The 12,660-nt window shown below is 48.7% G+C and overlaps 1 protein-coding gene across 4 annotated transcripts in view; it reads left to right on the forward strand.

Moving 5' to 3' along the window:
- Positions 1-12,660, forward strand: part of LRP4 (LDL receptor related protein 4) — a 60,696-nt gene that overhangs the window by 30,275 nt on the left and 17,761 nt on the right. For all 4 annotated transcript variants that reach the window (XR_013403860.1, XM_015114355.3, XM_077962959.1 and 1 more), the window contains 12 exons: positions 1,596-1,804; positions 1,958-2,039; positions 3,811-3,916; positions 5,366-5,567; positions 7,923-8,112; positions 8,200-8,331; positions 9,899-10,039; positions 10,402-10,488; positions 10,595-10,766; positions 11,271-11,433; positions 11,556-11,781; positions 12,135-12,438. Coding sequence is in view for 3 of the 4 variants with exons in the window: in XM_015114355.3 (XP_014969841.2) it covers positions 1,596-1,804; positions 1,958-2,039; positions 3,811-3,916; positions 5,366-5,567; positions 7,923-8,112; positions 8,200-8,331; positions 9,899-10,039; positions 10,402-10,488; positions 10,595-10,766; positions 11,271-11,433; positions 11,556-11,781; positions 12,135-12,438 (2,014 nt within the window). In the remaining variant the exon portion in view is untranslated. The remainder of the gene's footprint in view (positions 1-1,595; positions 1,805-1,957; positions 2,040-3,810; positions 3,917-5,365; positions 5,568-7,922; positions 8,113-8,199; positions 8,332-9,898; positions 10,040-10,401; positions 10,489-10,594; positions 10,767-11,270; positions 11,434-11,555; positions 11,782-12,134; positions 12,439-12,660) is intronic.

The following is a 12,660-nucleotide window of genomic DNA, read 5'->3' on the forward strand; positions in this document are numbered from 1 at the left end:
GGTTTCACCATGTTGGTCAGGCTGGTCTTGAACTCCTGACCTCGTGATCTGCCCACCTCCCAAAGTGTTAGGATTACAGGCATGAGCCACCGCACCCAGCGTTTTTTTTTTTTTGAGACAGGGTCTTGCTCTGTCACCCAGGCTGGAATGCAGTGGTGCAAACAGTGCTCACTGCAGCTTCAACTTCCTGGGCTTAAGCAAGCCTTCTGCCCCAGGCCCCTAAGTAGCTGGGACTACAGGCATACACTATCACACCTGGCGAATTTTGTGGGGTTTTTTGTTTGTTTTGTTTGTTTTTGAGACAGAGTCTCACTCTGTCACCCAGGCTGGAGTGTGGTGGCATGATCTCGGCTCACTGTAACCTCCACCTCCCGGGTTCAAGCTACTCTTCTGCCTCAGGCTCCCAAGTAGCTGGGATTATTGGCACCTGCCACCATGCCTGGCTAATTTTTGTATTTTTACTAGAGATGGAGTTTCACTACATTGACCAGGCTGGTCTTGAACTTCTGACCTTGTGATCTGCCCGCCTCAGCCTTCCAAAGTACTGGGATTACAGGCATGAGCCACTGCGCCCAGTTAATTTTGTATTTTTAGTAGAGACGGGGTTCCACTATGTTGCTCTGGTCTCAAACTCCTCAGGCTGGTCTCAAACTCCTGAGCCCAAATGATGCCCCCACCTCAGCCCCTCAAAGTGCTGGGATCACAGGCGTGAGCCACCATGCCCGGCCCTTTCCCCTTGAATTCTTTTGTGCCCAGCACTTCTCCTGTTGTCTTAGTGAGATGCAAGAAGTAAAGCCCCCTGTCCCCTGCCAGCTTCCCCTTAAGGATTTCCCAGTGCTAGGAAGAAGACATTTGGCAACGTTAGGCAGGAAGTGCCTTTCTGGATGAAAAGTCTACTGAGAAAGTATTCAGACTGGCCAGAGGAAGGGCAGAGGATGGAAGTAAACTTCGTAGAGGAGTGGCCAGAGCTCTTTCTCCGGAGTCAGACCTGAGTCCCAGCTCTGGTGCTTTGTAGCCATGGGATCTTGGGCACGTTTCTTAATCTCTGTTAGCCTCAGGGTTGCTCATCTAGAAAGTGGGAATGAGAATAACACACGATAGAGGCTTGGTGTGAGACCAAAAAAGCCCCAAGCACAGTGCCTGGCAAGGAAAGTGCTCAGCTTAAGCTACTGGCTTAAAGTTGTGAAGAGGAGAGCAAGAGGAAGGGATCCAGGTGATGGAGTGCAGGGACAGGAGCCCTGACACAGTCATGAACATCAGAGAAGTAGGGGTCAGGGGTTGGCAGTGGGCAAGCCAGGGCACCAGAAGAGGTGGAGAAAAGTAAGAAGAGAGAAAAGTTGAGATGAAGCCGACAGATGCTTAAACAGCATGCACTTCTGGGACCTTGGTAGAGTCTGTTTCCATTTGATTTAGAAGTCTGATTCTGCCAGCATGGCAGTGCTCAAAGAGAGCCTGAGGTATAAAGCATAGGGGGCAAAGGGCACCAGATCCCAGGAAGTGTGATTGAACCAGATGTCACGCAGGTGAGCGTCTGTGTCTGTCACTGTTCTTGGATTTAGAGCATTAAAAGAAGACCCCTTTCGGCCTTTGATCAGGTCTTGACAAGTTCCTGCTTTTTGCCCGAAGGATGGACATCCGTCGAATCAGCTTTGACACAGAGGACCTGTCTGATGATGTCATCCCACTGGCTGACGTACGCAGTGCTGTGGCCCTTGACTGGGACTCCCGGGATGACCACGTGTACTGGACAGATGTCAGCACTGATACCATCAGCAGGGCCAAGTGGGATGGAACAGGACAGGAGGTAGGGCCCAGCGTGGGGAGATCGAGGGGTGGAATCTGCCATCTCCAGGGTAAGGGCTTCCCATACCTTTGCCAACCTTCAGAATTGGTGGAGTTTGGGCTTCAGTACTAGAGTGGAAGTACAGTTGGTGATACAGCTTTGCTTCCTGCCCAGGTGGTAGTGGATACCAGTTTGGAGAGCCCAGCTGGCCTGGCCATTGATTGGGTCACCAACAAACTGTACTGGACAGATGCAGGTATGTATAGGGGAACCGTGGCCTGCCTGGCTCCCTGGGATTCCTCTTGTTTAAAACCCTGGCCTCAGATAGAAGGGGCCCAGTGTCCCTCCTGGGCCACTTCTGTCTTCACCTGAAGTCCTTGGTAGGTCAGAAGCAGGAGGTCTGCTGCAGAGCTGAAGTGAGAAGCTCCCATGTGAGAAGCTCACATTGTGGCAGCTGCTTCTGCTGTGTAGTTGATGCTGGGGAGTGTTTTAAGGCATCTCAGACCATGAACCTATGCCTTGTGGTTTTCTTTCCGTAACTTTCTGGGTAAATCAGGCTTTGTTTTTTTTTGAGGTGGAGTCTTGCTCTGTTGCCAGGCTGTAGTGCAGTGGTGCAATCTGGTCTCACTGCAACCTCCCACTCCTGTGTTCAAGCTATTCCCCTGCCTCAGCCTCCCGAGTAGCTGGGACTACAGGCGTGCACCACCATGCCTGGCTAAGTTTTTGTATTTTAGTAGAGACGTGGTTTCATCATGTTGGCCAGGATGGTCTTGATCTCCTGACCTCATGATCCACCCATCTTAGCCTCCCAAAGTGCTGGGATTACAGGTGTGAGCCACCACGCCCAGCCAAATCAGGCATTTTTAATTAGCCAGTTGGGTTTGGGAGGCAAGGGGACACCCTGAACAAGTGCTACTTAGCGTGTGGTTGCTGGACCACAGAGGCTGACGACAACCTTGCCTCCTCTGCGTGGCAGCATCAGCATCATCTGGGAAGTGTTGGACATGCAGATTCTTGGGCCCCACCCTAGACTTACTGAATTAGCGCTGGGCATGGTGGCTCACACCTGTAATCTTAGTGCTTTGGGGAACCAAGGCAAGATCGCTTGAGCTTAGGAGTTCAAGATCAGCTTGGGCAATATAGCAAGACCCCCCAGACCTCCCCCAATTTTTTCTTTTAATTAGCTGGGTGTAATGGTACATGCCTGTAGTCCCAGCTACTTGGGAGGCTGAAGTGGGAGGATTGCTTGAACCCGGGAGTTCAAGGCTGCAGTGAGCCATGATCGCACCACTGCATGCCAGCCTAGGCAAAAGAGCAAGACCCTGTCTTCAAAAAAAAGACAAGACTTACTGAATCAGAATCTTAGGGGGTTAGTGAGCATGAAATGGACTAGCATTTTTTTTTTTTTTGAGACAGAGTCTCGCTGTGCTGCCCATGCTGGAGTGCAGTGGCACAGTCTCAGCTCTCTGCAACCTCTGCCTCCCCGGGTTCAAACGATTCTTCTGCCTCAGCTTCCCAAGTAGCTGGGATTACAGGCATGCACCACCCACACCCAGCTAATTTTTGTATTTTTAGTAGAGATGGGGTTTTACCATGTTGTTCAGGCTGGTCTCAAACTCCTGACCTCGTGATCCACCTGCCTTGGCCTCTCAAAGTGCTGGGATTACAGGCGTGAGCCACCGCGCCCGGCCAAATATTTTTATTTTAAAAAAATCTTTGGGTGTTAGGTTCAGGAATCTGTGTTTTAACAAGCTCTCCTGACTCAACGCACACTAAGGTTTGAGAATGATCGCCTTAAATTATGGTTGCCTATGTTTGGGAAGTCTTGCTCTTTCAAGAAATCCAACTGATCACATCCTTGAATTTCTTCTTACAGTTCAAGTCACTAAATTTCCATTGTGCATCAAATATCTTTTGAGTACCTACTCTGTGCTCCGCTGGCACATACCAGGCTCTTGTGTTGGCCATGGAAGGTAAGAGGGTGAATGAACAAGACTAGAATTAATCTCTGTATCCCTTCCTGGTAGGTACCGACCGGATTGAAGTAGCCAACACAGATGGCAGCATGAGAACAGTACTCATCTGGGAGAACCTTGATCGTCCTCGGGACATCGTGGTGGAACCCATGGGCGGGTGAGTGGCTGCCCCTTGGGAATGACCTCCACCCACCCCTCCCAAGATCTGAGTTCCAGAGAGAAGTCTAAAGATTAGGAAGAGTGGCCAAATCTTATGGATATACAAGGAAGCAAGAGCAGCTATAGAAACCAGAGGCTGGTGACAACTTTGTATTCTCTGTGGACAAGGAAACTTTTCAATTCTTCCTTTCCTTATCTCGTTTTTATTGTTGGTTAGCTTACAAAAGTAACTCATTGTTAAAAAAATTTTAATCTGTAGCAAGTAAAAATTCTCTGTGATCTCGCTCTCCAGCAGTAAGTTAACAATTTAGGGTATTTTTTTTCCTACTAAATGTATGTAAACATTTGTTATTGGTGGTGATGGTTTTGGTTTTACAAAAATAGCACATTTTTGTGACTTTTTTCTGCTTGCCTATATATCTTGTGTATCTTTCCAGTTGAGTGTATAGATCTACCTTGTTTTTGTTGTTGCTGTTTGTTTGTTTTCAGACAGGGTCTTGCTCTGTGGCCCAGGCTGGAGTGCAGTGGTGCAAATCATGGCTCACTGCAGCCTCAACCTCCTGGGCTCAAGCAATCCTCCTGCCTCAGCCTCCCAAGTAGCTGGGAGTACAAGCACAGACCACAATGCCTAGCTAATTTTTACAGGTTTTTTTTTGTAGAGATGGAGTCTTGCTTTGTTGTCTAGGCTGGTGTCAAATTTCTGGGCTAAAGCAATCCTGCCTCAGTCTTCCAAAGTGCTGGGATTACAGGTGTGAGCCACTGCACCTGGCCTATGTTGTTCTTACTGGTTATATAGAGTTCTGTTAAATTATTTAACCCATCCAGTGAATAAACATTTCTTTTTTTTTTTTTTTTTTTTTTTTTTTTTTTTTTGAGACAGAGTCTCACTCATTGCCCAGGCGGGAGTGCAGTGGCGCAATCATGGTTTACTGCAGCCTTGCCTTCCTGGTTTCAAATGAGCCTCCTATCTCAGCCTCTCAAGTAACCACAGATGTGCACAACCATATCCGGCCCTTTTTTTTTTTTTTTTTTTTTGGTAGAGATGGGATCCTACTGTGTTGACCAGGCTGGTCTCAAACTTCTGGGCTCAAGCAATACTCTCAACTCAGCCTCCCAAAGTGCTGAGATTATAGGCATGAACCATGGCGCCTGGCCAAGGAAACATTTCTTATTCATTTTCACCCTCCTCTTTCTTTATTCCCATGTACACTTTATTTGCTGAGTTCTGCTTAAGCTGTGGGTTCTGCTTTTATTAAGACCCTGTAGCTTTTGATAATGGTAGAAGACAAGGCATTCAGAGATAGCGCTGAGCCCAGGGCTGGGCTGGACACTGAAACAGGAGGCTGAGGCAGCTACTTCAGGCAGAAACCCTGAAATCCTAGGTACTCTGAGTCCCTGCTGGATATTAACTAGCTTGTAAGACCTCCCTTGCCTTGCCTTTGCCCAGGTACATGTATTGGACTGACTGGGGTGCGAGCCCCAAGATTGAACGAGCTGGCATGGATGCCTCAGGCCGCCAAGTCATTATCTCTTCTAATCTGACCTGGCCTAACGGGCTAGCTATTGATTACGGTTCCCAGCGGCTATACTGGGCTGACGCCGGCATGAAGACAATTGAATTTGCTGGACTGGATGGCAGTAAGAGGAAGGTAAGGGTGGCACTAAAACATCTTCCCCCGGCCTTGACAGCCTCCAGGATGGTACTTTTTGGCTGGCACTGGTACTGATCAGAGCTAAGGGGACCAGCATGGGGCATGTGCTGTTTCTCTGAGGCTGTGGGTGCTGTCCAGAGCTTGGGGGCAGGGGTGGGAAAGGGCTGCTGGTTGATGATGAAAAGACTTGTGTGGATTATGAGCTGGGGGTGTAAATGCACAAACTTTCCTGTGAACCAGCACAACTATTGCTTGTTAATTACCAGTTGCACTGTGGGCCCATGATTGATCTCTTTTTGTTTTTATTTTGGTATAATTTCAAACTTACAGAAAAGTTGCAAGAACAGGTAAAAAGAATACATAAATAAAATTTTGCCACGTTTGCTTCATCATTCTGTTTTGGTACACACTATTATTTTATGGAGCTGTCTGAGATTAGAGTGCACACAGCCTGCCCTTGACTCCAAACTATTCCTGTGCACATTTCCTAAAAGCAAGGATGTTGTCTTACATCACCACAGTACAATGATCAAAATCAGGATATTTAACATTGATCCAATATTACTGTCTTTTTTTTTTTTTTTTTTTTTTTGGTTTTTGGTTTTTTAGAGGTAGGGTCATGCTCTGTCACCCAGGCTGGAGTGCAGTGGCGTGATACTGGGTCACTGCGCCCTCGACCTCCTCGGATCCTGAGTAGCTGAGACTACAGGCATGAGCCATAACGCCTGGCTAGTTTTTTTTTTTTTTTTTTTTTTTGGTGGAGACTTCCTGTATTACCCAGGCTAGTCTCAAACTCCTGGCCTCAAACGATCCTTCTGCCTTAGCCTCTCAAAGTGCAGAGATTACAGGCGTGAACCACCATGCCCAGCCCAATATTACTGTCTAATCATAGTCCTTGCTCAATTTCACTACTGATTGCCTCAGTGATGTCCTTTATAGCTCCCCTCACCCCACTTTTTTTCTTTGTTAATCTAGGATCCAATAAGGATCACCCATTGTGTTTAGTAATTATGTCTCTTTTAATTTTTATTTATTTATTTATTTTTAGACACTCACTCTGTGGCCCAGGCAGGAGTGCAGTGCCACAAAGATGGCCCACTGTAACCTCGACCTCCTGGGCCCAAGGGATCCTCCCGCATAGCTGGGACCACAGGCATCTACTACTGCACCCGAGCTACTCAGGAGCCTATGGGTTTGAGGCCACTTGGCTGATTTTTTTATTTTTTGTAGAGATAGGGGTCTCCCTTTGTTGTCTAGGCTAGTCTTGAACTCCTAGCCTCAAGCAATTCTCTTGCCTTAACCTCCCAAAGTGTGGATTTATAGGCATGAGCCACCACACATAGCTTGCTTTTTTTTTTTTCTTTTGAGACTGCAGTCTTGGTGTGTTGCCCATGCTGACGTGGGCTCAGGGGATCCTCCCATCTGAGGCTCCTGAGTAGCTGGAGCTGTGCACCACTGGGCCCAGCTAATCTAGTCTCTTTACTCTCTGATCTGGAACATTTCCTCAGCTTTTCTGTGGCTTTCTTGACATTTGCATTTTTTGTTTGTTTGTTTTGTTTTGAGACAGAGTCTTGCTCTGTCGCCCAGACTGGAGTGCAATGGCACAATCTCGGCTCACTGCAACCTCTGCCTCCGGGTTCAAGCAGTACTCCTGCCTCAGCCTCCCGAGTAGCTGGGATTACAGGCGCCCACCACTACGCCCAGCTACTTTTTGTATTTTTAGTAGAGACAGAGTTTCGCCATGTTGGCCAGGCTAGTCTCGAACTCCTGACCTCAGGTGATCCGCCCACCTTGGCCTCCCAAAGTGGACATTTGCATTTTTTAAAGAGTAAAGTCCAGTTATTTTTTTTATAATGTCTCTCAACTTGGATTTATCTAATGTTTCCTTGTGATTGGATTCATAGTGTGCATTTGCAGCAGGAATACTACCCTAAGTGAAGTCACATCCTTGAGTTCTCAGTGTGTCTCATCAGTAGACACAGGTGTTGGCCTGTTCCATTATCGTGATACTTACTGCCATTGTATGGTTAAGGTAGTGTCCACTGTAAAGTTGCTATTTTTTTCTTTTGTACTTAATAAGTAATTTGTACAGAGATACTTTGAGATGATGTGAGTAAATAGATGACTTCCAACATATTCCAATGAAACCATCACATGACCGTTAGAGCCAGGCACGATCAAGTCACAGATTGATAGGGCAAGGCTCAGAGAGATTTTATAAGTAGGTCTTACTAGAGGTCACACAGTAGGTGTTAGTGGGAGAGCCACTTTCTGAGTCCACAGTGAGCTCTTTACCACTGCTCTGTGCTGTCAGACTTTGTTGAAGATGACACAGTGTTGGGGCCCTGGCAGGTACTGATCGGAAGCCAGCTCCCCCACCCATTTGGGCTGACCCTCTATGGAGAGCGCATCTATTGGACTGACTGGCAGACTAAGAGTATACAGAGCGCTGACCGGCTGACAGGGCTGGACCGGGAGACTCTGCAGGAGAACCTGGAGAACCTGATGGACATCCATGTCTTCCACCGCCGCCGGCCCCCAGGTGAGCAGCCCTTGGCTCGCATTGGCTTCTCCTTGGCCCTCCTATGCCCTAACCCTCCCCATTGAACGTCCCCTCCTCTCTACCCAGTGTCTACACCATGTGCTATGGAGAATGGCGGCTGTAGCCACCTGTGTCTTAGGTCCCCAAATCCAAGCGGCTTCAGCTGTACCTGCCCCACAGGCATCAACCTGCTGCCTGATGGCAAGACTTGCTCACCAGGTGAGTGAAAGCATCACAGATCTAGATGCAGCCTCTCTGGGAGGGGGCAATGACTCTCTTCCTTCCTTGCAGATGGGCTCCAATGTGGTCTGAGAAACCATGAGTCCTGCTGCTTCTAGAGGCCCAGGGGAGAGACTCGCGGCTTTTAGAAAAGGGGAGGGGCCTGGGGAGAGGCCCTTGGAAGCAGGTAGAAAGGACTGGAGGCAGGGTCCACCTAGTTCTTATGATGTCTTCATGCATATTAGATAAAGTTGCTCCTTTCTCAAGACACTTTCCTCTCATCTCTTAGTACATTGTCATCATATACTGATTTGGTTGGAATAAGATACTTCTGGCCAGGCACAGTGGCTCACACCTGTAATCCCAGCACTTTGGGAGGCCGAGGCAGACAACTCACTAGAGGTCAGGAGTTCAAGACCAACCTGGCCAACATGGTGAAACCTCGTCTCTACTAAAAACACAAAAATTAACCAGGCACGGTGGCACGTGCCTGTAATCCCAGCTACTTGGGAGGCTGAGGCAGGAGAATCGCTTGAACCCAGGAGGCAGAGGTTGCAGTGAGCAGAGATCACGCCACTGCACTCCAGCCTGGGCAACAGAGTGAGACTCTGTCTCAAAAAAATAAATAAATTAAAGACACTTCTAACTGCCTAAAATTGGTATAATGAAAACAGAAATGTATGATATCTACAATGTCATGGTGCCCTCCCCCTTAGATGTGCCACTTTTGTGAGCACACAACCTATGTGACAGCCTTATTGGAGGGTCCCAGAAGCAGTACCTGGCTACCCAGATGTTGGGAGTCAAGTTTTCTCCCTAGGAGATGCTGCAGGGCAGGCTGCACTTGAACTCTAACCTCCCTGGGAATTTGAGTGAGAAAGGAGCTGTGAACTGTGCCTCCCAGGTTGTGAGTAGAGCCCACTGGGGTCCCTTTATTCCCTTTCTTTTTTTCTCTTTCTTAATCTTCATGGTAAAGGGTCCATCAAAGAGAGCCACTTTCATAATGTTAATAAAGAGGCATTATTTATGAATATGTGTGAGACCTAATGGTAAGTGCTTTGTGTACATGATCTTTTAACCCTTACAGCCACCCTGTTATTGTCCCCATTTTATAGATAAGAAAACTGAGGCTTAATAATTTAGGCTGAGAGTGGTGCCTCACGCCTGTAATCCCAGCACTTTGGGAGGCTGAGGTGGGGCAGATGCTTGAGCCCAGGAGTTTGAGACCAGCCTTGGCAATATGATGAAACCCCATCTCTAAAAAATACAAAAATTCACTGGGCATGGTGGCATGTGCCTGTAGTCCCAGCTATTCAGGGGGCTGAGGTGGGAGGATCGCTTGAGCTCAGGAGGTCAAGGCTGCAGTAAGCCATGATCATGCCACTGCACTCCAGCCTGGGTGACACAGCAAGACCCTGTCTCAAAAAATAATAATAATTTAAATATCTTGCCTAGAATAACATAGCTAGAAACTAGCAGGGACAGGGCATGAATTTCAGTTTGCCTGATTCCAAATCCACTTAATGGCTGTGCTCAAGTGATCTCTTCCCTCCTCTCCACCTGGCAGGCATGAACAGTTTCCTCATCTTCGCCAGGAGGATAGACATTCGCATGGTCTCCCTGGACATCCCTTATTTTGCTGATGTGGTGGTACCAATCAACATTACCATGAAGAACACCATTGCCATTGGAGTAGACCCCCAGGAAGGTCTGTGTGGCCCTCCCTTCCCACCTGGCCTTCTGTCCCTGCCCTTCAGCAATTACTGTCCTTCCTCTCCCACCACCTTTGTCTCCTGCCAAGAGCCGGGGGTTTCCCATACCCTCTGGCATAGCCCCGTCCCTGTCTCTCTAGCATTTTCTCTTTGGTTGTGAGAGCATGGTTTGGGGCCCTCTTCTCTCCATCTCTGCCAAGAGCTATCCTGCTATGATATTTCTGCATTTTCCTTGATTTCCTCTGCTAGAGGCTCCAGGGCTCTCTGACATGCTCTGGTGTTTCAGGACACGAATCAGCTGTGTGTGTCCCATTGTAGGGGGTGAGGGTCTTGGTTGAGCCAAGCTTTCCCTCTCCAGGAAAAGTGTACTGGTCTGACAGCACACTGCACAGGATCAGCCGTGCCAATCTGGACGGTTCACAGCACGAGGACATCATCACCACAGGTGGGACTTCCTCCCAGCCCAGGGACCACCTGTCTGGCAACGGGACTGGGGAAATAGCCCATCTGTTTTAAAATAGGAGCCAGTGTGCTCTTTTGACTTCCCACAGGGCTACAGACCACAGATGGGCTCGCGGTGGATGCCATTGGCCGGAAAGTGTACTGGACAGACACGGGAACAAACCGGATTGAAGTGGGCAACCTGGACGGGTCCATGCGGAAAGTGTTGGTGTGGCAGAACCTTGACAGTCCCCGGGCAATCGTACTGTACCATGAGATGGGGTGAGAGCTGGCTGTATCACACTGGGTAGTGTGGGGGGCCAGCTCAGCTGGGGTTATGATGGGGTGAAGGTGGGTAGCAGAGAGCAAGCTTGCATCACAGGAACAAGGTGACCTCCTTGGGGCTCTTCCACTCTCTTGTGACTTCTCGCAGGGTGACAGTACAGTGTAGAAGTTAAAAGCATGAGCCTTAGAATCAGAATCCCAGGATTGAAATGTTTTCATCATGTGTTAACTATATCACTTGGGTCCAGTATTTAACCTCTCTGATTCTCAGCTTCCTTACCTATCTATTAAATGGAGGTGGTAGTGAAAATACATACCTTGTCGCCCTTATGAAGATTGAGATAATGCACATGAAGTATTTTGCAAAGCATTTTGTCAAGCAAAAATTTTGCCTGACATACTATAAGTACTCAAGTGTATCTGACATACTGTTAAGTACTCATGGTATGTGGTAGCTGCTGGAATAACTAGCTAATATAGCTAATATTCTTCCTCACTCAGGTTTATGTACTGGACAGACTGGGGGGAGAATGCCAAGTTAGAGCGGTCCGGAATGGATGGCTCAGACCGCACAGTGCTCATCAGCAACAACCTAGGATGGCCCAATGGACTGACTGTGGACAAGGCCAGCTCCCAACTGCTGTGGGCCGATGCCCACACCGAGGTGAGAGCTGTGCCCTTGCTGCTTCCTAGGAGCCTGGGAAGATGGGAAAGGCCTGCCTCAGATCTCCACGGAGAGTTCCCTATCTGCTGATCACCACCCCCCACCCTCTCCTTCCTCTGCAGCGAATTGAGGCTGCTGACCTGAATGGTGCCAATCGGCATACGTTGGTGTCACCAGTGCAGCACCCATATGGCCTCACCCTCCTCGACTCCTATATATACTGGACTGACTGGCAGACCCGGAGCATCCACCGTGCCGACAAGGGTACCGGCAGCAATGTTATCCTCGTGAGGTCCAACCTGCCAGGCCTCATGGACATCCAGGCTGTGGACCGAGCACAGCCACTAGGTGAGAGTCAGAGGGCTGGGGCTGTGAGTCAGAGCCTCTGGCTTTCTGGGGCCGTCTCAACATCAGAGATATATCCAGAGCACAGAGCTCCTTTACAGCCAGAAAGACAGTGACCTGTTGAAGCTCCCTTTCAGGATTGGGCTGTGTTCTCTTTGGGTATGGCTGGTACTGCAGCTGTCACCTTCAGAGGACTCCTGGAGATCCTCCTGCAGACCCTCCTTCTGCCTCACCCCGCCAGGCGCTGAATCCTGTCACTTAGAACAGCAAAGAGTCAGCCACAAGCAACTGGGACCTTTGTAAGATTCAGATGATGTTCCAGGCTAGGCGTGAACACTTCTGCTTCTCACCACCAGGTTTTAACAAGTGTGGCTCGAGAAATGGCGGCTGCTCCCACCTCTGCTTGCCTCGGCCTTCTGGCTTCTCCTGTGCCTGCCCCACTGGCATCCAGCTGAAGGGAGATGGGAAGACCTGTGATCCCTCTCCTGAGACCTACCTGCTCTTCTCCAGCCGTGGCTCCATCCGGCGTATCTCACTGGACACCAGTGACCACACCGATGTGCACGTCCCTGTTCCTGAGCTCAACAATGTCATCTCCCTGGACTATGACAGCGTGGATGGAAAGGTCTATTACACAGATGTGTTCCTGGATGTTATCAGGTATGAGCAACACTGAAACCTCCAAAGGACACAGATTTGCTTCTGATCGCCCATGGGTGAGGTTATGTTCTGACCGCTAAATGGATGAGTGATTCGGCACTTTGGATAGCGAGTTCTAATCCTGACTTGTTCACTTTGTAGTGTTGTCACTTAGAGCAGAGTTTCAAACTTTTGTTTGTTTAGAGATTACATGGAAGCCTAGTATGTAAAACAAACAACAAC

The sequence above is a fragment of the Macaca mulatta genome, chromosome 14 (genome assembly GCF_049350105.2).
Source record: "Macaca mulatta isolate MMU2019108-1 chromosome 14, T2T-MMU8v2.0, whole genome shotgun sequence".
NCBI lineage: Eukaryota > Metazoa > Chordata > Mammalia > Primates > Cercopithecidae > Macaca > Macaca mulatta.